The sequence below is a fragment of the Aspergillus heteromorphus genome (assembly GCF_003184545.1).
Source record: "Aspergillus heteromorphus CBS 117.55 chromosome Unknown BO70scaffold_4, whole genome shotgun sequence".
In the NCBI taxonomy this organism is placed as follows: Eukaryota; Fungi; Ascomycota; class Eurotiomycetes; order Eurotiales; family Aspergillaceae; genus Aspergillus; species Aspergillus heteromorphus.
Genome location: NW_020290409.1, coordinates 864,472 through 885,348, shown reverse-complemented (window position 1 = coordinate 885,348; position 20,877 = coordinate 864,472). Strand labels below are relative to the sequence as shown.

At 56.2% G+C, this 20,877-nt stretch overlaps 8 protein-coding genes across 8 annotated transcripts; 4 read left to right on the top strand and 4 right to left on the bottom strand.

The window, feature by feature from the left end:
* Positions 1 to 4,833: 4,833 nt before the first annotated feature.
* Positions 4,834 to 6,178, bottom strand: BO70DRAFT_331075 (D-isomer specific 2-hydroxyacid dehydrogenase family protein; the record flags this gene model as incomplete). The annotated part of the gene is made up of 4 exons (XM_025540856.1): positions 6,001 to 6,178; positions 5,876 to 5,942; positions 5,522 to 5,805; positions 4,834 to 5,414 (listed from the first exon to the last, which is right to left on the bottom strand). Exons 1-4 carry the CDS (start codon positions 6,146 to 6,148, stop codon positions 4,834 to 4,836), a joined length of 1,080 nt encoding a protein of 359 aa, XP_025402388.1. The 5' UTR covers positions 6,149 to 6,178.
* An 860-nt stretch (positions 6,179 to 7,038) lies between these two features.
* On the top strand, positions 7,039 to 7,819 carry BO70DRAFT_377608 (uncharacterized protein; the record flags this gene model as incomplete). Its single annotated transcript, XM_025545209.1, has 2 exons — positions 7,039 to 7,200; positions 7,289 to 7,819. 2 exons carry the CDS (start codon positions 7,039 to 7,041, stop codon positions 7,817 to 7,819), a joined length of 693 nt encoding a protein of 230 aa, XP_025402387.1.
* A 793-nt stretch (positions 7,820 to 8,612) lies between these two features.
* BO70DRAFT_393707 (GNAT family N-acetyltransferase) lies at positions 8,613 to 9,572 on the top strand (the record flags this gene model as incomplete). Its single annotated transcript, XM_025546401.1, has 2 exons — positions 8,613 to 9,120; positions 9,331 to 9,572. 2 exons carry the CDS (start codon positions 8,613 to 8,615, stop codon positions 9,570 to 9,572), a joined length of 750 nt encoding a protein of 249 aa, XP_025402386.1.
* Positions 9,573 to 9,932: 360 nt separating this feature from the next.
* BO70DRAFT_285987 (MFS general substrate transporter) lies at positions 9,933 to 11,792 on the bottom strand (the record flags this gene model as incomplete). Its single annotated transcript, XM_025539184.1, has 3 exons — positions 9,933 to 10,827; positions 11,040 to 11,437; positions 11,490 to 11,792. 3 exons carry the CDS (start codon positions 11,790 to 11,792, stop codon positions 9,933 to 9,935), a joined length of 1,596 nt encoding a protein of 531 aa, XP_025402385.1.
* Positions 11,793 to 13,191: 1,399 nt separating this feature from the next.
* On the top strand, positions 13,192 to 14,630 carry BO70DRAFT_377606 (putative nucleoside-diphosphate-sugar epimerase; the record flags this gene model as incomplete). The annotated part of the gene is made up of 4 exons (XM_025545208.1): positions 13,192 to 13,298; positions 13,375 to 13,580; positions 13,655 to 13,969; positions 14,119 to 14,630. Exons 1-4 carry the CDS (start codon positions 13,282 to 13,284, stop codon positions 14,628 to 14,630), a joined length of 1,050 nt encoding a protein of 349 aa, XP_025402384.1. The 5' UTR covers positions 13,192 to 13,281.
* An 872-nt stretch (positions 14,631 to 15,502) lies between these two features.
* Positions 15,503 to 16,132, bottom strand: BO70DRAFT_359490 (DUF1295 domain protein; the record flags this gene model as incomplete). The annotated part of the gene is made up of 1 exon (XM_025542552.1): positions 15,503 to 16,132. A coding segment is annotated over one exon (630 nt), but the record flags the coding sequence as incomplete, so codon positions are not given.
* Positions 16,133 to 16,471: 339 nt separating this feature from the next.
* Positions 16,472 to 19,083, bottom strand: BO70DRAFT_331061 (putative DNA mismatch repair protein; the record flags this gene model as incomplete). Its single annotated transcript, XM_025540855.1, has 3 exons — positions 16,472 to 18,143; positions 18,273 to 18,634; positions 18,677 to 19,083. 3 exons carry the CDS (start codon positions 19,081 to 19,083, stop codon positions 16,594 to 16,596), a joined length of 2,319 nt encoding a protein of 772 aa, XP_025402382.1. The 3' UTR covers positions 16,472 to 16,593.
* Positions 19,084 to 19,365: 282 nt separating this feature from the next.
* Positions 19,366 to 20,856, top strand: pfa4 (putative palmitoyltransferase with autoacylation activity Pfa4; the record flags this gene model as incomplete). Its single annotated transcript, XM_025547831.1, has 5 exons — positions 19,366 to 19,732; positions 19,782 to 19,953; positions 19,998 to 20,297; positions 20,345 to 20,423; positions 20,474 to 20,856. The coding sequence occupies exons 1-5, from the start codon at positions 19,401 to 19,403 to the stop codon at positions 20,854 to 20,856; spliced, it is 1,266 nt and encodes a 421-aa protein (XP_025402381.1). The 5' UTR covers positions 19,366 to 19,400.
* Positions 20,857 to 20,877: the final 21 nt, after the last annotated feature.

Genomic DNA, 20,877 nt, shown 5'->3' with positions numbered 1-20,877 from the left:
TTTCTTTTCTGGCTCCAATAGCTTTAGTCAAATGATACTGAGTTCTATGAAAAGGTTATATGATCTCTCACAGCAGTGGTTTAGAATATATTCAACGTTTTCAAATTATAATGAGCAGCAACTCCGGCCAGCACAGCTAATTATTCAACACAAAATGTCTTGTACTGACGAGAAGCCTTCACCCAAGATTTCAAAGCTACCTGTGTGATCCCCACACGCCTACTGGTACCATTGTGAGTCTCCAGAAGCATCAGGAACATGCTGACGCTAAGAGTAAACCCCTTCGCTCCCAGATCAACCTCAGGATAATAGAGCTCCGAATAAGAAGCCGGATGGTAGTTGTATACAGCATCAGGATGCAGGCACACAGCGAGCACATCAAGATAAAACGATGGGCACTTGCCGTGTAGTTCACGCAATCTGCTCACATCAATGCCCTTAGAAGTGATTGCCTCAAGGGTAAAACCGTCCGCCGATTGAAGAAGAGTGTGGTTTTCGTCGGGAAAGGCACTGGAGTGTGTTGATGGAAGCACCACCCGTGCTTGAAGCCAATCGGCATGAATAATGAGTCTTCCCGGCCTATCCTGACAACAATGTGTGGATATATGATCCTGGCCAATACTTTCCCATTTGGACATATCAGATTCTAGGCCCAATGCTTCGCGATACATATCATCAGGGCTTAACCACCTGGACTCCAGAAGGTCCGAGTACTTCTTGGGACTAGTCGTGGCATTTAATGCAGCAGGGTACTTGGCTGGGAAGCATCCTTTTCGCCAAGCTTGTATGAAGCCCATTGGAGCACACATTGATGAGTCGCCGCGATCCCAGACCTTGGCTCGCAATTTAATCCGAATCACATCGGGCTTCCCGGCCCCTGAGGATGGAATGAAGATGGTGGCAACAGGCGTCAATATCTTCCCCGAGACGGATCGGTTCATAACTTCACCGATGATGGAAATCCACGACCAGGATGGGAAAGTGTCACCGTTAGTTGGGGCTCTGGTCGGGTACTTCCCTGACACAGCTACCCAGAGAATACTGGTATGGAAGCCAGATAAGGGCAGTCCAAAGTAATGCCGAGACTTATAAATGGAGTTCAGGTACCCTGTGAATGCTATCAGGATATCAGATGAGAATGTAAGCTGCCTTCTGGAGAATTCTCCCATGCTGAGCTCATATGGCGCATAGCCATTGTATATTGGCAGAGAAACAGAGCTTGCCGTCTCTGAAAACGCATATTCTGCTTCGCACTCAAAGAACGCACCCCGGTTTGAAAAGAGCAGAAGTCTTGGGGAGAGCCTAGCTTCTTGAAAGGTCCAGCCTCGATTAGACCACGCAGATTGCCTGGTAGCTGTGTCATAGTTCAGATCCGTTTGTTTCAGGACCATCTCGTCCATTCCATGCAATTGGTGCAGTCGTGGGATGGTCGGTCTTCCTACTGATACCCCGGGAATTCCAGTATAAGTATCTCCATCTAACAAGGCAATAGTCGCATAGGAGCTGCCATAAATATCACCCATAGCCTCGATCTGGCATGCTGTCTCAGTTAAATTGTCCTGGACAATGCAGACTCTGTCGATCCATAAATAGTCAATGTTGAGAATTTGGCAGACCGCCAGAGCGTCCCTTATTGTTGCAGGTATCTTATCATCGGATAGACTGTCTTTTTTTCCGAGGTCCTGGATATTTTCGCTGGTGGCTTGCAGACCTTGTCTCGTTCGGTCTCCCCAGACATAGCTCAGAGTGGCGTATTTCAGGGGATCGGAAGGTTGGAGAACACATCGTTGTTGGACATCGATCAGCCTAAATCCAAGAGGGGGGTTCTCGAGAGATTGTGGGCATCGACAAGAGTCATGTAGATAATCCCCCATATCGCAATCCTGGAGTCTGCGTCGCAGAAACCCCCAGTCGACTGTTTCTTTGCAACCAGAGAAGTCCAACTCGTCCAGATCCGCATCTGCTTTGATTGTATCCCATTGGTATGAATATGATGGTTCACCCTCGTCTGATTTCGGGACTTTGTGAAAGGAAGTTCAGATCAGCATCTAAACGAACACGGGGTAGCAAGCTGACACAGCAAGCGTCGATCAAATTGAAGAATGACCGAATACTTACGTTCGGCAGTTCGCAATTCCAAGGAAGGACCCTTGTTGCGACATCGGATCCATAGTTCCACTGGAAACAACGGATCCACGCCGTACGCCGACGCGAATGGCTTCATGAATATACCACAAGTTTCGCAGTGTTGAGAGCGTTTCTGCAACTCATCAATCGTTCCCAGTTGAAATCTGAGCTCCTCGATCATATCCTCTTCCTCGGCCGTATCAGCCTGCTTACCGGCAAGAACACATCGCAAAATATGTGGGAGCCTCATATGCTTGCAGGTGTGACAAAGGGGCGAGTCTGATAAGTCTTCACACTTGGCACAATCGGAATGAAAGCAAGCATGGCGAGCTTTTTCAAGCCCTGGGTCTTCGTCCTCTTGACCTTCGTGTTTCGATGCACCGGGTACGGGGCCCATCCGCCAAAGAGCTCCTTCTTCTGTCTGATAGTTGCACTGGAACAAGGACAAACACCGAGTGCAGTTTCGATCTTGAGGGTGATTTGAGGTCGCAGATAGGTCACTGGTATCGTATGCCTGTGGAGAGACGTAGTCCATTTCAGCCAGTATCAAATTGATATTGGAGAGATCCGAGGTGGTGTGTTGAGCTCTACGCACATCGAGAGTATGTCATGGGGAACACGTTAGCCATCGCTTCAGAATCATTTCGGTGGGGGGAAGCATTTCGATGTCTGAGCTTCTGCCCCTCATCACCTTTTCTACTAGCCAATGAGGGGCAAACACAAAGCTCCAAGTTCACCAAGCATGAACTACTGCACCACAGCCCACATACTGAGAGCGGGCACATTTGACTGGATAATATTGGCGCCAGCCGTGGAGCGGGAGGTACACCTGCATAGGTGGAGTAGAGTAGTTCGTGTACTGTGGTCAGGTGCTTTGGAATCAGGTCCACAGGTCTCTGCCAGGCCTCTGATGTCAAGAGTTGCTGTGGCAAGGGCCACAAAAGGGGCCACTTATAATCAGCCTATGATGCGTAATTACTACGCAGAGTAGCGATTACCTCTCTCTATACAGCTTCAAATCCTTACCCAGCTAGGAAGCGGTCAGGCTATTGCCACAGTGGCCCACGTTCCTCAAGCACTCTGCCAGCGCAGTTGTTACCACCAAGGGATGTTGGATTTGTGGAATGGCGTGGATTGCCCAGTTCATCTCTACCTACAATTTAGTGTTCCTCTGCAGAATGAATACCAACAGGCAAATGACAAAGGAAAGTGAAGTATTGCAACCCTCATACAGCATGATAATGAAGCGAGCCAAAACAGAAGAATATATAAAGAGTGGGAAAAGAACAATGAGTCGAGTCACAAAGCTTGATAGAAAAGTACAAAAAAAAAAAAAAGACGAAGCACCACACCAAAAGCCCAGGAGATGAAGCCGTCGAGAAAAGGGGCTCTCTCTAAACCCAGAACCTGGTAATAGTAAAGTCCTCGTCGTTGTGTGTCCATCAATGCTTCATCACAATCATCACTGAAGACATCTTCCCGAAGCTCTTCGGGCTGCGTGACTTCCACCTGATCCACAACGACACTCAGCAGAGGATCATCGGGGTCTTCGGATGGAGAAAATCCCCCCTTCAGGAGCTCCTTGTACTCAGTGCCTAATTCCTCCACGAGTGCTTCAGATTGGCCGTCGAGCTCGCGGGCCCTCTTCCTACACAGGGATGCAGAGACCTCCTTCGCCTTTCTCCGTTCAAAAAGCTCCTTTGGCCCGTCAATCTTCTCCCAGTCCGCCTTCACGCCGGAGAAACTCTCGCGCAAGACTTCCACTCGGAGCTTTGTCTGTTGTATGATGAGCTCTTCCAACTTGGCCAATTGGGACCCGAATTCCATATTGAAGGACCCGTAGCCCTTCGCTTGCTTTTTCGCAGCCCGCACGCTGGCGTCCAGAGCGAGTTGCTCGGTTTCAAGTGTCTCGAGGGCGCTTTTGTGGGGCTCCGCTTGGGGAGCGTGATCGGGCTTTGGATCTGGATTGCTTTCGGTGGGGACGTCTTCCTTCGAGAGGATCAACGCCGAGGAGGTCTGGTGTCGCTGTCGCTCTTCGATTGTGCTCAGGGGAACTCCTCCTTCGTTGTCAACTATCCAGCCAGTCAGCCAAACTAGCGTACAGCGAGACTGGATTACTGTTGGCTCTGGTTAGAGATGTGGCCGGGGCTGTCGTCAGAAATCGAGCACATTATGTTAGTTCCCATTTTGGAATCTTGATCGTTGCTTCTGCTTCAGTAGATGAGGAGAGACTCGCAAGTTTGTTGGCGCGCGTGGCGGTGGCGTTTAGGGGAGGGGGAGGATATGGATATGTGGATGGCAAGAAAAGAAAGATGAGAGGTTTGGGGTTGTGCGGAGAGAGGCAAAAGAATTCTCACCATAGTGAATGCAAAACATAGTGAATAGTAGATCATACATACTGTATAGTCTGCTGGGTTGATGGAAAGCGTAAGGCGGATGATTCCCATAGCACAAACTGCTGGAACCCACTGTGGAATTGATTAACACCCGCTTTACTCCCTGGGAAATAGTGATGTAATTTGGATGCTTTTTGGTATTGCTATCTACTTTACGTCTGTCTATCTACCTACCAATTCTATGTACGGAGTCTCCATTCGACAACCCCATTCGATTCCACCTCCATCTATCTATCCAATCCCCCCCCCCCCCCCAAAAAACTCTCTCTCTCTCTCTCTCTCTCTCTCTCTCTCTGGACAAGAGAGAAAATCAATACCCCCTCCCCCTCCGAATACCATTAACCAACGGCTCCCCCCTCTCCCACTTCCCCAAATTCAACTGCAAAATATCCAACGACCGCCCCAAATACTCCCTACCGGCGGAACTGACATGCGGACTGATAGCGACATTCTTCGCGTCCCACAGCGGACTATCCTCCGGCAGGGGCTCGGGGTCGGTGACGTCGAGCGCCGCGCCGCCCAGCACGCCCTTGTTCAGGGCGTCGATCAGCGCGGCCTGGTCGATGACCTTGCCGCGCGAGATGTTCGTCAGGTAGGGCTTGTTGAGGCCCGGGGCGTGGGCGGCGAGTAGCGCCAGTTCTTCGGCGCCGATCAGGTGCGTGGTGTCTCGGGTCAGGGGGAGGGCGATCACCAGGTGGTTGAGGCCTTGGGAGAGGAAGGCGTGCAGGGAGGCTTTGTCGGTGCCGTGTGACCAGGTGGCGGGGATGCTGCCCGTGGGGTCCCCCGTGCCGGGGACGATGTAGCCTGTGTCGTGCCGGGATTCGGGCGTGGGGCGCGGGTGTGCGGTGTATGCGTGGACGGTCATTCCGAGGGCGGAGGAGACGCGGGCGACTGTTTGGTATGCTGTGTTAGGAGGGTGTGGTGTGTTGTGTTGTGTTTTGGGTTGGGTAGAATATGCACGTATGTGTGTAAAAAAAAGAGGGAAAGGAAGGACATACTCTGCCGTCCGATACTCCCGTATCCCAAAATACCCACCGTCTTTCCCACCTGATCATACACACTCGGGGTGAACGTCTCGTCCTTGTCCCAGAGGTGGCGCTGCTGGTTGGCGTGGGTGTGCAGGAAGCGCCGCGACGCGACCAGCCAGTTCATGATGGTCCATTCGGCGATCGGGGGCCCGTGGATGCCCGAGCTGGTGGTCAGGGGGATGTCGGTCGAGGTGACGATCGGGTGCGAGATGAGGTGGTCCAGGCCGGCGGAGACGACGTGGATGAGTTTGATTCTGGGGGTGGATGTGAGTGTTAATTAGGGTTGGATTTGAGAGTGCATGGATGTTTTGGAGGGGGACCTACTGGGTGGCGTCTTCGGGGTTGGGGAGGTTGGTGAAGGTCAGGATGAGGGTGGCTTTGCGGGCGATTTCTGAGAGAATCGGTCACTAAAGGAGGACAGAATGGAGAATTCAAGAAGAAAAGCATACCACTAGGAATCGGGGCAAAGTTGGGCAACTGGATCACCGAGAGCTCGGCGTCGGGGAATTGGGCGTGGATGTTCCTCACCACCGGCGGCGGCAGCGGGCGGGCGATCGCGACCAGGAGGTGGTCTTTGACGGGGGTGGTTTCGCCCATGATGCGGCAAGATGAGGAGGAAGGGAGTTGATAGCTGGGATCGATTGAGGTGGATGGAAAGAGCAAGTTATTTGAGGGCTGACAGAGGGGGTAGATAAGACACTCTTAATGGCGCCATTCAGCGACGGGGTTGCGCGGATTATCAAGGGGCAGGAAGTAAGTGCGGGGCTTCCTGGATACACGTTCATCAACCATACGCGAGCTTCGCATCCTGCTCGGAGGTGACTCGGAGGGCGACGGGATCCGATTCTTCGGGGGTAAGTTGACGTTGGTGTCAGCCGCTGGTTTATTATATCGGCCTCTTTGAAGTAGGGCTGGCTCGGCGACGATCGGCGTTCCATCCGCTGTCAGCCAGCCTGGTTGATCCAAGCCTGCCATGGCAATGCACAGATGAACTCCTCGTGCCTGACCCCATCCGCAGAGCTGCCTGTTTGTGGGCTAGTCTTCTGCAGCTCGTGTCGGCTGTCACGCATCCCCGCTAATAATTATCGTCAGACCTTCCAGCCAGCCAGCACCCGCTAGCCTCGCTGCCAATGAGTCCGTCCACTCGGAAGTGCCTGTGCACGCGCCAATGTCGATCCGTGGGTCGAGGTCGGTTGTTTCTCCCGTCGCTGTCAATGTTGATATCAATGCCGGTGTCAGTCAGTTGGTGTCAGTCCGGCCGTCAGCTGTCAGCCAGTGTCGCGCATCAATAATCAGTGCAGCACAAGAATGCCGCTGTCACGTTGCCCAGCACCCGTCTATTGCATTGTGTCTCTTCAGCCGTGACGCTCATCATGCGCATAGAGATATGCCTGCGACTGAAATGGCTGCAGTGTGGATTTCGCTACAAATATAGGGGTTGGGCCCTTTCCCCAAGGCCATCAAACGCTCAACCGTCTCCACCCGCCATGGCCGGTCGTCCAGGCCTCCCGCGCCGACTGCTGCCCGCCGCCCTGGACCGCGAAGAACAGGGCCTCCCTGCGATGGCGATGGCGATGTCTATGCCCCACCCCCTTCCGCAGGCCTACACCCACCAGTCCAACCCCCCACGGGACATCCCCTACCCTCACGTCCCCGACCCAGCGATAGCATCAATCCGCAGTCCAACCCAGCCGCAAACGCCGACTCCCACACCCGCGCCAACCACCATGACAGCAGGAATCACCCACGCACCCCCCTCCTCCCCCAACCAACAAACTCCTCATCTTCCGCGCCCTCACCGGCATCGACCACGTCCCCGCCCTGACCCTCCCCGAGACCCACCCCACCTCTTACTCCTCCTCCTCCTCCCCCGAGTCCGACCTCGCCCGCCCCGCCCCCAACATAGGCATCTACACCCGGGTCATTCGCGCCGAACACACCGCCGCGTCACGGTACCGGTTCTTCGGTATCCTGATCAACGTGTGCCTCGGCGTCCAGATGATCGTGGCCGCGACGCTGACAGTCCTGGGCGCCGCGCGCGGGCCCCACGCCGCCATCACGGTCTTCGGCGCCATCAACACCATTGGCGCGGCCGTGCTGACCTACCTGAAGGGCTCCGGGCTGCCGAACCGGCTGAAGCACGACCAGAATCTGTGGCGGGGGGTGCGCGAATATATCGAGCAGCGGGAGCGGGAGCTGTGTCTGGATGGGAGTGAGCTGGATGTTTTGGTCGAGGTGCAGGTTATTGAGGGGTTGTATGAGGGGTGAAGGGGAGGTGGAGGGGAGGAGTGGGGGCGATGGTGGGAATAGAAACGGGAATGGGGGGAGAGGGGTGGGTCAGAGAGATACAGTGAGGGAGGAGAAGTAGATTGGTGAGTTATCTATGTCTTCTATCTATCCATCTATCTATCCATCCAATAATACATATGGAGATGCTAATTGCTTACGCTTGCGACACGGACCAGGATCAGACCATCAATCTGACTGTTGGACCATCTGGCTGATCCCCCATGCAGCCCGCCGAGCTAATCGCTAGTGTAACGCTTAGCTTGGCTGGCTGGCCTCCGTCTGGCCCTATGCTTGCACTCCTGTGCGACCAGAAGCTGGAGCTGGATGCCCTTATTGATGGTTACCTAGTTTTCCCAGGATGCCCCTCATCCTGTGTTCAATCCTGGATCCTGAATCCTTTGTCTTTCAGCTTCACCTGCAATCCTTCGATCCTTTGGTCTGGTTACTGCACGCTGCCCCTGTTGACCATTGCGGTTCAATGTGCTGAGCCTTGGTTTATTGTCTCTATCTCTCCGATTCCCTATCCTTTCGAACACTCGAACTATTTCCTACACAAAGCCTGTATCCACCCACCCCTCCCCTCCCACAATATACCAAACCCACCACCACAGCTATATCCCCCCAATCAAACAACCCTACAATCCACCAACTTAGCCCCATCAATACAACTTACCACTAACCACTCCAGCAAAACCAAGTACAAAAAAAAAGAAAAGAAAAGAAGAGAACCGAAAAAGAACCAAGAAAGAAAAAAACAAAGAAGGAAAAAACAATGCTAACCCTAACCCCCTGCACCCCCACCGACGCCCCGGCCCTCGCCACCCTCCACACAACATGCTTCAGCTCCCCCTTCGAGCAGCGCGTCTGGCCACCCGTGCCGGAGATGCACGCCTGGTGGACCGCCGTGTTCGCGCAGCGGCTGCGCTCCCCGCGCACGTGTTTCATGAAGGTGGTTGATTCGGAGCGCGGGGACGAGATGGTGGGGTTCGGGGAGTGGGGTGTTCCCGACCCAGTTCATTCGGGTTCAACGGCTTCATCGCCTGGATCTGGGGGGAGTGGGAGCGGGAGTAACAGTGGCGGGAGCTGGGAGGGTGGGGATGGGCACGATGATGCTGGCAATGGCATTGAAGATCCACAAGATCAAGTGAAGCAGGGGGATGAAGAAGAGGAAGAAGAATATCCCCCCCTCCCCGCATGCGCAGACGCAGAGCTCTTCGGCACCATGATCGCGGATCTGAAGGGGAAGATGCAGCAGATTATGGGCGGGAGGGGGTTTTGGTGTATGCTTCGTTCAGCCTTTCCTTCTTCCTTCTTCTATCTACCTAATTCTTTTCAATCCCCCCCCCCCTTTTCCTTTCTTCTTTCCCCTTCTATTTCTATTTCCTTCCCTTCCCTCGATTTGATATCTTCCCCTTTCTCTAATACCACCCCCATTACCCCACTCTCACCAAAAGATACTAATTCCTAATCGATGCTGCATAATGATATAGACATCAGCCTCCTCGCCACCAACCCGCAATACCGCCGGCGCGGCATCGCCTCCACGCTCATGCAATGGGGCATGCAGGAGGCCGACGCCGCGGGGATGGAGATGTTCGTGGTGTCGTCGCCCATGGCGAGGGGCGTGTATATGAAGTATGGGTTTGAGTTGGCGGTGGAGGGCGAGGGGGTGGAGGGCGAGGGGGTGGAGGGGATGAGGCCGTGGTTTATGGTTAGGAAGGCGAGGGGATAATCCCGCCCTTTTCTTATTTTGCCTTTTGATTTTTATTATGGAGGGTTGGTTGGGGGTTATTTGGGTAGTCATGATGTGAGAGATAGGAGAGGGGTAGGAAAAAAGCACTTTTGCATTATTATCCCGGCTTGTTTTGTCTCGTCTTGAATACTTTTGTTCGGATTATTATCATCTCCTCGCATTAGTCGCGCATTATCTCGTCCATTATCATTGAGCGTCACAGTCAGTCAGTCAGTCATACCATCATCAATCACATCCACCTCAAATAGATCCTCAAGTTCACCACTTCGGCACGGGAGCTCCCCTCCGCCTAGTCCATCCATCCAACCTTCAGACAGCTTATACAGTTCCCCCCCCCCTCTAAGCCGCCGCCCTCCCCCTGGTCTCCGGCACCAGCCACCAAGCTCCCCCCAACACCACCCAAAGGGCACCACAAAACCAGACGGCCGCACCGCCCGCCACACTGGCATCAAACGTGGCGACCACCTGGCCGAGCAACCCAAACACGCCCCAGCACAAGCCCACAACGCCCAGCCCCAACCCCCGAAACGGGGTCGCAAACACCTCGACGGTATAGTTCACCAACACCGCCATGGTACTGGCCTGCAAAAACGCCAACACGCACTCAAACGCCAACAACGCATCTCTGGACCTCGCCACCGTGGCCAGAAACATAAACAGCCCCGTCAACACCGCCACCATCGCCCCGGTGCGCTTCCGTCCCAACCCCTTCGCCTCCACCAAGAACCCCACGACGATCGGCCCCGGGATCGCGCAGAGGGAGATGTACAAATACCGCGCGTAGAGATACCCCGTGGTCACGGTCGTCGCGGTCACGACATCCACGCCCTTCGTGGCGAGGTACTTGGCGACGTAGGTCTTGTGCAGAATGAAGGTCAGTCCGGTGGCAGACCACAGCAGACACAGGACCAGGAGGCCGATCGCCCCGGCAGACGCAAGGAGGGATTTGGTGCGTGAGTGGCGCCGCGCGCTCGCGTCCACGGTCGAGTCGATGCGCGCGAACGATGACTCGTTCAGCCAGGTCTGGCGCTTGCTGTAGGCCGCCATGTCTTTGACGAGTTGGGTGGCTTCGGCGTCGCGGCGCCGCGAGAGTAGGTATTTCGGGGTTTCGCGGAGGGGGAAGGCGAAGCGGCAGAGGTAGAGGAAGAGGGTCATGCAGCCGAAGGTCCACCAGACGTAGCGCCAGCCTTTGTTGGAGACGTAGTGGCAGGAGGTGGTCGAGGTGGGGGACGAACTGGAGGAGGAGTCGGTGGCGCGCGTTTGGTGGGCCAGCGCGGTGCCGGTGCTGACCTCGTCGGGGCCGGTGCCGCAGGTGAATTCGGCGATGAAGGCCCTGGGGAGTGAAGACGAGGTTAGTTGGATGGTGATGGGGTGGAGGGTAGGGTAGGGTGGTGAGATGGGGTGGAAGGTAGGGTAGAGTGTGAGATAGACCCGGGGTTGGCTTACCATCCGACTGCCGAAGCGACAAGCTGTCCCAGTCCCCAGAGGGCACCCTGCATGGAGACGAGGAACTGGTGCGAGGCGGGCAGAGACTCCAGGAGGATCATGGCGTCCACGACCTGGTTGCCAGCCACTGCGAAGCCGACAACGAAGCCAACGACACACAGCCCCGTGAAGGCCGGCATGCCCGCGCCAACCAGCCCACCCATGCCCATCAGGACCAGCGTGCTCGTGAAGATCCACTTGCGGCCGAGGAAGTCGGACATCCACGGCCAGGCGGTAGCCCCCGTGGCGAGGCCGACGTACAGGCTGATGAACAGGTACATCTCCTTGTTATCGGTGTAGAAGAACTGGGCTTCGTTGGCGCTGGAGGGGGCGATGACCGTGAAGGACATCAGCCAGAACTAGATGGTCAGCGAGCGTACCGGTACCCCATGGGGAGACCACCAGACATACACTATCAAGAAACCATCCCACGCTGGTAATCAAAAACAGCAGCCACTGGTACCTTCCCATGCCCATGTCCAGCAGCGCCTGGTTCAGCAGCGCCGCCTTGGCCGCATACACGGCATCCGTCCCAGCCACGGCCGTGGGCGTCTCGATCACCGACCCATACACATTGGTGTGCTGTTTCTCCGAGGGCTCCTCCTTCGCGTGCGGCGCCTTCTCAACGTCCGCCACCAGGGTCGACGCAAAGGCGCTCTGGGCCTCGATGTTCCGAGCCGGGCCAGGGCCCGAGGATTGAATCTGGTCTGCCATTTCTGCGAATCGATAACCGGGACCAGGCAAGCAGGACGAAGCCGAAGCAGAGTCTTCAGGGAGACCCCGCTTTATGTACAGTCTCCTCCGAGTCTGCGGGCGAACTCGCCCGCGGCCGAGAGATCGGAGTCAGGCCTTATCTGTGGACTGGTTGAGACCCAATGCCGCGGAGATGTGCTGGGCCTGTCTGCCATGGTCCGGAGGGGCCGGGTTGAGGTCGATCGGTATCACTGTCCAGCAGCTTCAGTCGGCTTGAGATCCATGACGGACCAGATCCCCGTGTCTTATACTCCACTCAGAATCCCATTTCTTCCACTTCAAACGCCGTCTTCAACCCTGCGATAAGACTTCTCGTCGCTGGAAAAAGAAAAAAAACCAGGAGGGAAGAAATTTCACCCGCCAGGCATCGGGGAAACGCGCGACCCACCGGATGGGGGCATGGCGCGGCCTGGCCTGTTCGTGGCATTTTTGCCTGTCAAATCACACATGGGGGCATGGCAGCGGGGAAATGTCTGGCTATCGGCTATTTTCTCAGTTCTTCAGTCGCTGGTGGCCCGGTCGAGATCATGCCACGGCTGCTGCCCTGCCGGTGATTCTGTTGACCGCTGGAGTTTCGGTTGAGGAGTGTGTTATCGGCGGATTTGAGTCGGTTTGTCTCTAGATTGTGTTTGAATTTTGAAGCTTGGAAAGTGGTCGTGGGCCGCATACTTTATCTTGAAGCGTGGTACCATGGTACCGTCGTCTTCCTTCGGTTGGCCAGGCCTCTGTCCGATCCAGGTGAATGGCTCTTCTGCTGCAAAAATCAACAGTCCGTCAAATGGAACCTGCACCACGGTCTGAGATGATCTTATCTAAGTAGACTGCCACCTACAGATAGATAGATGGTTAGGATATTACGATGCACCCAATTAGCCGAGTGCCTGTTTGGAACACCCTGCAACCCTCGGCCAAGACCTCAGGGCGTGCCAAGAGGAAAATTGAGTTTCTCCTCGGAGAAAACCCTCTTATCTTCTTGTCTTCTTCTCTTCTCCTCGTCTCCTCATCCAGGCCCGTGCATGGAAAGCTCTGACTGTCGCACAGCGACACGTACGGAGGAGTCAACCAAGTAACCTCCTCTCCCTCAGACTCAATGTCATCCCTAGATCATACACGCACGATACACGTTCCATCCACCTACTATTAGCAACCCAGCACCCTGATCAACGGAACAGGGTCTAAACTCCAGAGAGCCAAACGATGTCGGCATCGGCCTCAGCTGCCCAAAACGGCAAGTCCGGGGGGGCCGGGGTATCGACCGCCAACTGGTCAGCCAACCAGCAGCCCATTCCGCGCTGACAAATGCCCGGTGACCTCATCCCCTCCCCGCATCAACAACACCAGCCCTCATCGCATATAAACACGTAGGGTCAACAACGACCACAAACCTGCCAATGCACCTCTCAATCCCCTCCAACTGTCTCCCAGACCACACACATACCACCCGCCCACCATGACCAAGATCTTCCTGTACGTCCTCAGCATGCCACCCCCCAAACTCCCAACTCACCCACACCACCACTAACCCAACCCCTCCCCCCACCAGCACCGGCGCAACCGGCTACATCGGCGGTGACGCCCTCTACGCCCTCACCTCGAAATACCCCTCCTACAGCATCTCCGCCCTCGTCCGCTCCCCCGAGAAGGCCGAGCAGGTGCAGGCTCAATACCCATCCGTCCGCGTCGTGGTGGGCGATCTGGACGACTCCGCCCTTCTCGAGAAGGAAAGCGCCGACGCGGATATCGTTCTGCGTGTGTCTCCCCCCCCACAACATATCCCACCCACTTCAATCCAACCATCCTAACACCGATAATAATAATACCAGACACCGCCGACGCCTCCGACCACGTCGGCGCCGCTAAAGCCATCGCCGCCGGTCTGGCGAGGGGCCACTCCGCCGCCAACCCGGGCTACTGGCTGCACACGAGCGGGACGGGCATCCTGATGTTCAAGGATTTGGACCAGAATCGATTTGGCGAGTACGATGAGAAGGTGTACGACGACTGGGAGAACGTGGATGAGCTGTTGAATCTGCCCGATCATGCGTTCCATCGGAATGTCGATCGTCTGGTCCTGGAGACCGCCAAGAGGGAGGAGGGTGTCGTCAAGACGGCGTTGGTTTGTCCGCCTACAATTTATGGTATTTCTCCCCTTCCCTCCCCTTATTTTTTTTTTTTTTTTTTGCGTTGTGTTGTGTTGTTTGATTGGACTGGGCCTGTGGATGTGGATGTGGATATGGATATGAATATAGCTCTGCCCACGCTAACACGTAAATGGGATGCTACACAGGCCGCGGCCGAGGTCCCGTCTCACAACGCGGACGCCAAGTCTACCAACTCGCCAAAGCGACCCTGCAACTGCAAAAAGGCCCGATCATCGGACCAGGGAGATCGATCTGGAACAACATCCACATCCACGACCTCAGCGACCTGTACGTGCTGCTGGTCGAGGCGGCGGTGGGCGGGACCGGGACCAGGACCGGGACCGAGACCGACGACCGCGAGATCTGGGGCGAGCGGGCGTACTACCTCACCGAGAACGGCGAGCACGCGTGGGGCGAGCTGGCGCGGGCCACCGCGAAGACGGCCGCCGAGCTGGGGCTGATCCCCGAGGCCAAGGCGGAGGAGATCGGCCTGGAGGAGGCGCAGAAGTATGGGGGCGGTGAGGCGGTGACCTGGGGGTTGAATTCGCGAGGGCGCGCAAGGAGGGCGGCGAAGGTGGTCGGGTGGGTGCCCTCCAGGCCGAGTCTGGAGGCGTCGTTGGTGGAGGTGGTGGAGGGGGAGGCGGCGAGGTTGAAGTAGATGGATATATAAAGTAGATGTTCTGCTGGGGTTTGGTGGTGGAGTATGTATAGATGGATAGGGCTTTTGTACATAGATTGTGCGCCATGAAGGGGGTGAGGGTCGGGCAGGGCATGAGATTTATGGTATCTCTGATCATGATATATAAACTACTATCCAACCATGGTATGGATCTTGTGACGAGATGATACTTCCCTTTGTAAAACGACCATGTATGCCCAATGGGGCTGTTCTTCGTGCCAGATACACATCAGAAAAGAACCCTACCCAGTAAACAAACATAATATAACACCGGTCGTTAAAGAACTAAAGTATCCGCTATAAATACCCACATGAATCTTATCTTTTAATTTAAACCCCCATCCCATCCCGTCCATCCCCGACTCCCCAACACCCCAACAAAATCAAAAATCAAAACACCAAGACGAAAAGAAAGAGAAAGACAACTACATACTCAAGCCAACCACCCCCTAACCCCCTCCTCCAGCACAACACCGACCACCCCCGCGCCCACCACAGCCCAAACCCACGGATTGACAATCTCCTTGACGGCGGGCCAGAAACTGTTCTTCTGGGCGCGCCAGCCCTGCAGCTGCGCGTACTTGGCGGGGTCCTCGGCCGCGTAGCGCTCCTGCTGGCTGGCCTCGGTCTGTTTGTCGCCGCCGACGAACCGCAGGAAGAGGTAGTTGGTCAGCGGGCCGAGGAGGACGATGGGGTTGAAGTGCGTGGCGAGGTTGAGGATGCTGAAGGAGATGTGTACGAGGGTGTCGCCGAGGTAGCTTTTATTGTTATTATTATTATTAGTATGGGTATTTGTATTTCTTTTGGATGATTTTGTTGTGGGGGAATAAAGGGTATATGAATGAATATACTCACTTCGGATGCCGCACAATACTCCACACGCCCGTGGTACACAGATCCCCAGTCCCCCTTCTCTCCTTATGTCCCCTCAACTGCTCATCAGCAAGGACCTCGAGGGCAAACCCGGCGCCAAAAGCTGCCACGCCCAACGCCCTCACCACGGCCCTGACATCGCCATCCATCTTCAACAAGCTGCCCTCGCCCCGAAACGGCACCGTGAACGGCAACGACACGAGGGTCAACACCGCCGCTTCGGGGAGATACTGGCCCCAGAGCGCATTCAACCAGAAGCCCTTCGGGTCGGCCTTCTTCATCTGCTCGTAGCGGGGGTCGTCTGTTCCGCGGGTAAGCGAGCGGGCGGCGATGCGCGCGAATAGGCGCGTCGCCCAGGCGGTGACGGCGGTGAGGAGCACCTTGTCGGTCCAGGAGAGGGACGACCAGGCGGTTTGCGGGGAGAGTTGGTGGTGGTAGATCTGGTGGCCGAGGGCGCTCCACCATGCGTTGAGGAGCTGGCTGGTGGGCCAGACCCAGTCCTTGAGCTCGGCGCGGTTGGTGGCTTTGGCGGCGATGAAGGCCGCGATGTCGAGGGTGGTGTGCAGGGTGAAGGAGGGGAGGATGGTCGAGCGGAGGAGTCCGATGTCGCTGGTGAGGGGGCGGGGGTTGATGTGCGTGGGCGACGGGGGTAGTGTGGTGGTTGTGGTTGGTAGTGGAAGGGGTCGATGTCCACGGTCCTCGAGGGACCGGGCCCGGATAGGTTCATTGTGGGGGTGGTGTGTGGTACTCCTGCTGGGTGGTGGTGATGGGTTGAGGAGCTGTGCTTTTGGCTGTGTACAATTGTAATCGATGTTGTAGTTGGGAGGGATTGGGTTTATAAATAGGGGGGGGTTGATGTCAGGATTATGTAACGTGATGCCATGATGATGACGTTCCGGGGTACAACTCCCGGACTTGCTTCATTATTCTGCTATTCTGGGTATAAAATGGGATGCTAATGATGCGTGATAATATGACGCAGAAGAATTGCAGTGCGAACAAGTGCAACGATGTAAATCAATGCACGATGAGAAACTGATGCAGCAGATGCGATGAAACAGCCTGTGTACTACTCCTCCAAGCGCCGCGCTAGATGCGAAAAATCAAATTGCAAATCGGCATTCATCAAGCTCGTCAACCGACGGCGGCAGAGATCAACCAGCCCTGCGTCATCCGCCGTAAATGCGTCGGATTGCTCCCCGCACCGCGCGTACAGATCCGTCTTGGCGATGGTGAGGAATGTCGCGGGCGCGGGGTCGGCCTTGAGACCGACGTCATGCAGCTCCCACCCGTCGGGGATGTTTTCGAGTGGCAGCTTGTTCGTATTGATCCGTTTGACTTTCCCCGTCCCGGGATCTTCGTTTTGCGCCCGCTGGCGCATGAGGTACGACCGTGGATCGTGGGGGTTGAGTACGGGTTTGGACTCGTCGGCCGGCTGAAGGGCAGCCCGGGCGGCCTGATACCGGCTGAGATGGGGGTTGGACTGCTGCTCCCGCCAGAGAAGGATGGCATCTCGCTTGCGGTTCTCGAAATCGAGTGCAGTCTGCAGTCCTTCGTGGGCAGTCTTGGACAGTTGGTGCAGCCGCGCTGACCATCGTTCGAGGACAGGCTGGCCCGCGTGTCTCTGTTGGAGTTCTGGTTCAATGTCTTCTGGTTCTGCAGTGCGATCTACAGCAGCATCCTGCGTCGGGGTATGACACACACTCTGTGTACCGACGGGCTCTTCAGGACTAAATCGTTTCTGCTCATGTGTACTGACAGGCCCCTGCGGACCAAATCGTTCATGCGCTAGTTCGTTCAGCGGACGCTCCACCGGCTCGCCAGGTTTATCGGCCGAAAGGGAGACAAGAGTGGTCTTTGCAAACCAGGTGTCAAGAGAGCCATTCCCGTAGCGCTCTCTATCTCGTTCCCTCGAGGCCCTGGTCTGTATGGGAGACCCCGATGTCGGCATACCGGGTGAGTGGGTAGCAGACGCAGGAGAGGTTTTGGCGCTGGACGCGGATGGACTGGGGAAGAACGACCTTGAAGAACATGGCAGGTCTGAGTTCCTCTTCATCGGACTGGTGACACGTGCATCATCCCGCGATGTCACTCCATTCGGGACTGTGGGTGTAATGAAATTCTTCCAGGGATTGGCTCTCGGCCCGATGCGATTCTCGGCACTCTTGTCGGGGCTTGCAGCAGGGGTCTGCGCGACAAAACGAGCCGACGTGAAATTCCCACCGCTGCTAGACTGGGTAGGTCTCCCCGGGCTTTTGCGCGCCAGAAGCAAGTCGAATGGGTTCTTATATGTGACTCTTTCCTTGACTTTGGGGGCCTGCCTTTCGGTGCGATCGGCTTGTGCGCCGTACACCTCACACAGGAGGTCTTCCACCATGGAGAGAAGCTCTTGCGGCTCTTCTAGGAGAACGTCATCCTTGGCCGGTTCGACATTGACGTCGTAGCTTGCCTGCGTACACACCACGTGCAAGCAGAGAAACGGATCCGTGAGGTTCGATGCAGTCGAACGTATATAGGATTTATACAACTTCGCGATATCTTGGGCGATTCCTCGGGTGGCGGATAGGGGCCTGCCATCGATGCTGATATATTGCCCCAAGGCATTGATTTTCGAAAGATCTGGCCCGTTAGCCTAGTCCGAATAGTATCGAACAGAAAAAGGACCGTCCTGGCTAGAAGGTTGTGCAGACACCTTTTCAGTCTAAGAGGCATCCCTCTGTCACTGACGAATGGTGAGACGCTACGTACCGGATCCTGGGTCTGGCAGAAGAGCCACCAGCCGGAATGCCGTGCTCCCTGCTCGAGACCCCGGCCATTCCCTCACCAGGCAGCCAGCAGCGACCTCGGCGCCCACGATTTTCAAAGCTGCATCGAGAAGAGTGGCATTCTGCGGGGCGTACATCCAATTACTACTCTCAGTCTTCGCTTTCAGGACCCTCAGCGACAGCCTCTTCGACGGCTGAGCAACAGCATATGCCTGCACAAGTTTCTTGACCTTCACCAGCGTCTTCGCCGTGTTCTTCAGTACGGTTTGTCTGCGGACCGGGATGTGCTTGAACAAGTCTGTGATCCGGACACTGGTGCCCACCGGGTGCGGAACATGCTTCGTACTAACCGGTCAGCAGGGCTCATCCGAGTACCAGGCGAGTCACCTCAGAAGCTCCCCATCCCGACCGTATCTCACGGACGTGCCAACCGCCTCCTCCTCCACCCTGGTGCCGACCGTCAACCCCCCGGACATCTCGGCTGCGCTAGCCAATGCCTCGCCCCGGAAGCCGAGAGACTTCCCGCCGACGGATCTCAGATCCTCGACGGTCTGGATTTTGCTGGTGAAAGTGCGTTTGCAGACGGACGGGTGGTCCGTGGAGGGAATTCCGTGGCCATTGTCTTTCACCTGGATGAGATCCACCGTGTTCTGGGATATCTCGATGAACACGGAGGTGGCGGACGCGTCTAGCGCATTGTCGAGCAGCTCCTTGACGACGGAGCACGGATCGGAAAGGGCAGACGCCGAGCCAATTGCCCGCACGGTGGTTGGGGGGAGCGCCGCGATGGGCATCCTCCGCGCGAGGGCAATTGGGCGATTGGCTGTCTGGCCGTCAGAGCCAGTGTGGTGGTATACTATATCTATTGGACAGGAGAAGATGGGTTAACTGATGGGGAAATGCGATGGAGATGGAGGGAAGTGGAAGAAGGTGGAAGGAGAGTGCGGGATGTTATTTCCACGCCCGGCACGTGAGCGGGCCGAGGCGGGTCACGTGGTCTGGTCACGGGTGGCTGCCTTGTCAGCATCAGCCTGTCTTCTGTCTTCTGCTGCTGCTTCTTCCCTCGACAACTCATGGTCGAAGGCGGCCTGGGTCTGAAAACAATCCCAGCATGGCCACCTCGTCGTTCCGCATCTCGCAGCTGGCCGTTCCCTCAGTATGTTTCCTGATTAGCTTCCTCGCCTACGGCTCGCAGTACTTCTTCCGCCACTTCGAGCCGGCCCCCCTCCGCGACACCGAGCTGTGGCGCATCAACATCTTCGCCCTGTGCATCTGGATCTGCTACTACCGCACCTGCACCGTAGACCCCGGTCGCATCCCCAAGGACTGGAGGCCGGTAGACAGTAACCAGCTGGAGGCCGACCGCAGTGGTCGCCACCGATGGTGCCGTAAATGCGAGGCATACAAGCCTCCCAGGGCCCATCACTGCCGGACTTGTCAGAGGTGAGTGTCAAGCCAACCTCCAGGTCGCGATCCATGCTGACCCGGTCAGATGTATCCCAAGGATGGACCACCACTGCCCGTGGACGTCGAATTGCGTTTCGCACTTCACGCTCCCCCACTTCATCCGGTTCCTGTTTTACACCGTAACCGGCATGTCCTATCTGGAAACTCTGCTGTATGAGCGGGCGTCCATCGTCTGGGCGTCTCGCAATCTCCCCAGTGTAAGTCCGTCACCGCGACGGCTGGCCATGCTTAACGTGATTAGTACCTGGGTCCGAGTGCCATGCAGATGGCCTTTCTGTTTGTCCTGCTGGTGTTGAACAGTTTCACGACTTTCTTTCTCGTCATCCTGTTCGTCCGCACCATCTGGTCACTGAGCATCAACACCACGACCATCGAAGATTGGGAGATCGAAAGACATCAGACGCTCGTCCGCCGCGCTCGACACTTTGGCGGCTATCTGACCGGCCCGGGGGGCGTGCGTGTGCGCATCCAGAAGCAAGAGTTTCCGTACGACATCGGGATCTTGTCCAATATCAAGGCGGGGATGGGCGGGAGCTGGAACGTGAGTCGGACATATGCAGGCTCTATTCGAAAACTAACACGGGTCAGATCCTCGCCTGGTTCTCTCCCCTGGCCAGAACATCCGACCGCAAGACGGGACTGGATTTCGAAGTGAACGGGTTCGAAGGTCAGTCTCCGACATCGGACTCCGTTGGCCTCACTCACTAACCTCAGCAGACCCGAACGTATTCTGGCCACCCCCCGACCCGGATCGCATCCCCGTGGCAGCCAAAAAGAACTACCGCAACGACCCCAGCGCAGCGTTCACACACACCGAGGGCAGCCTGCTGTCCGAACCCGTTCCGACCGCGGACCAGAAAGTCCGGCGTCGCAAGCGATTCCACGATCGATTCAGCGAGCCCCAGAGCGAACCCGACTCGAGCAACGCCGGGGAATCCCCGTCATACAGCACCGAGTCCTCCTCCGACGGGGAGGAAGGCTGGCGAAACTCCGAAGGCGAACGACTGCGCGACTTCGGGGTGGAAGAGGACATCGAGTTCTACGACGAGGAAGACATCCCGCTCGCGATCCTGATGCAACGGAGGGCCGACCACCAGTAAATATGTACCATACCTAATCAA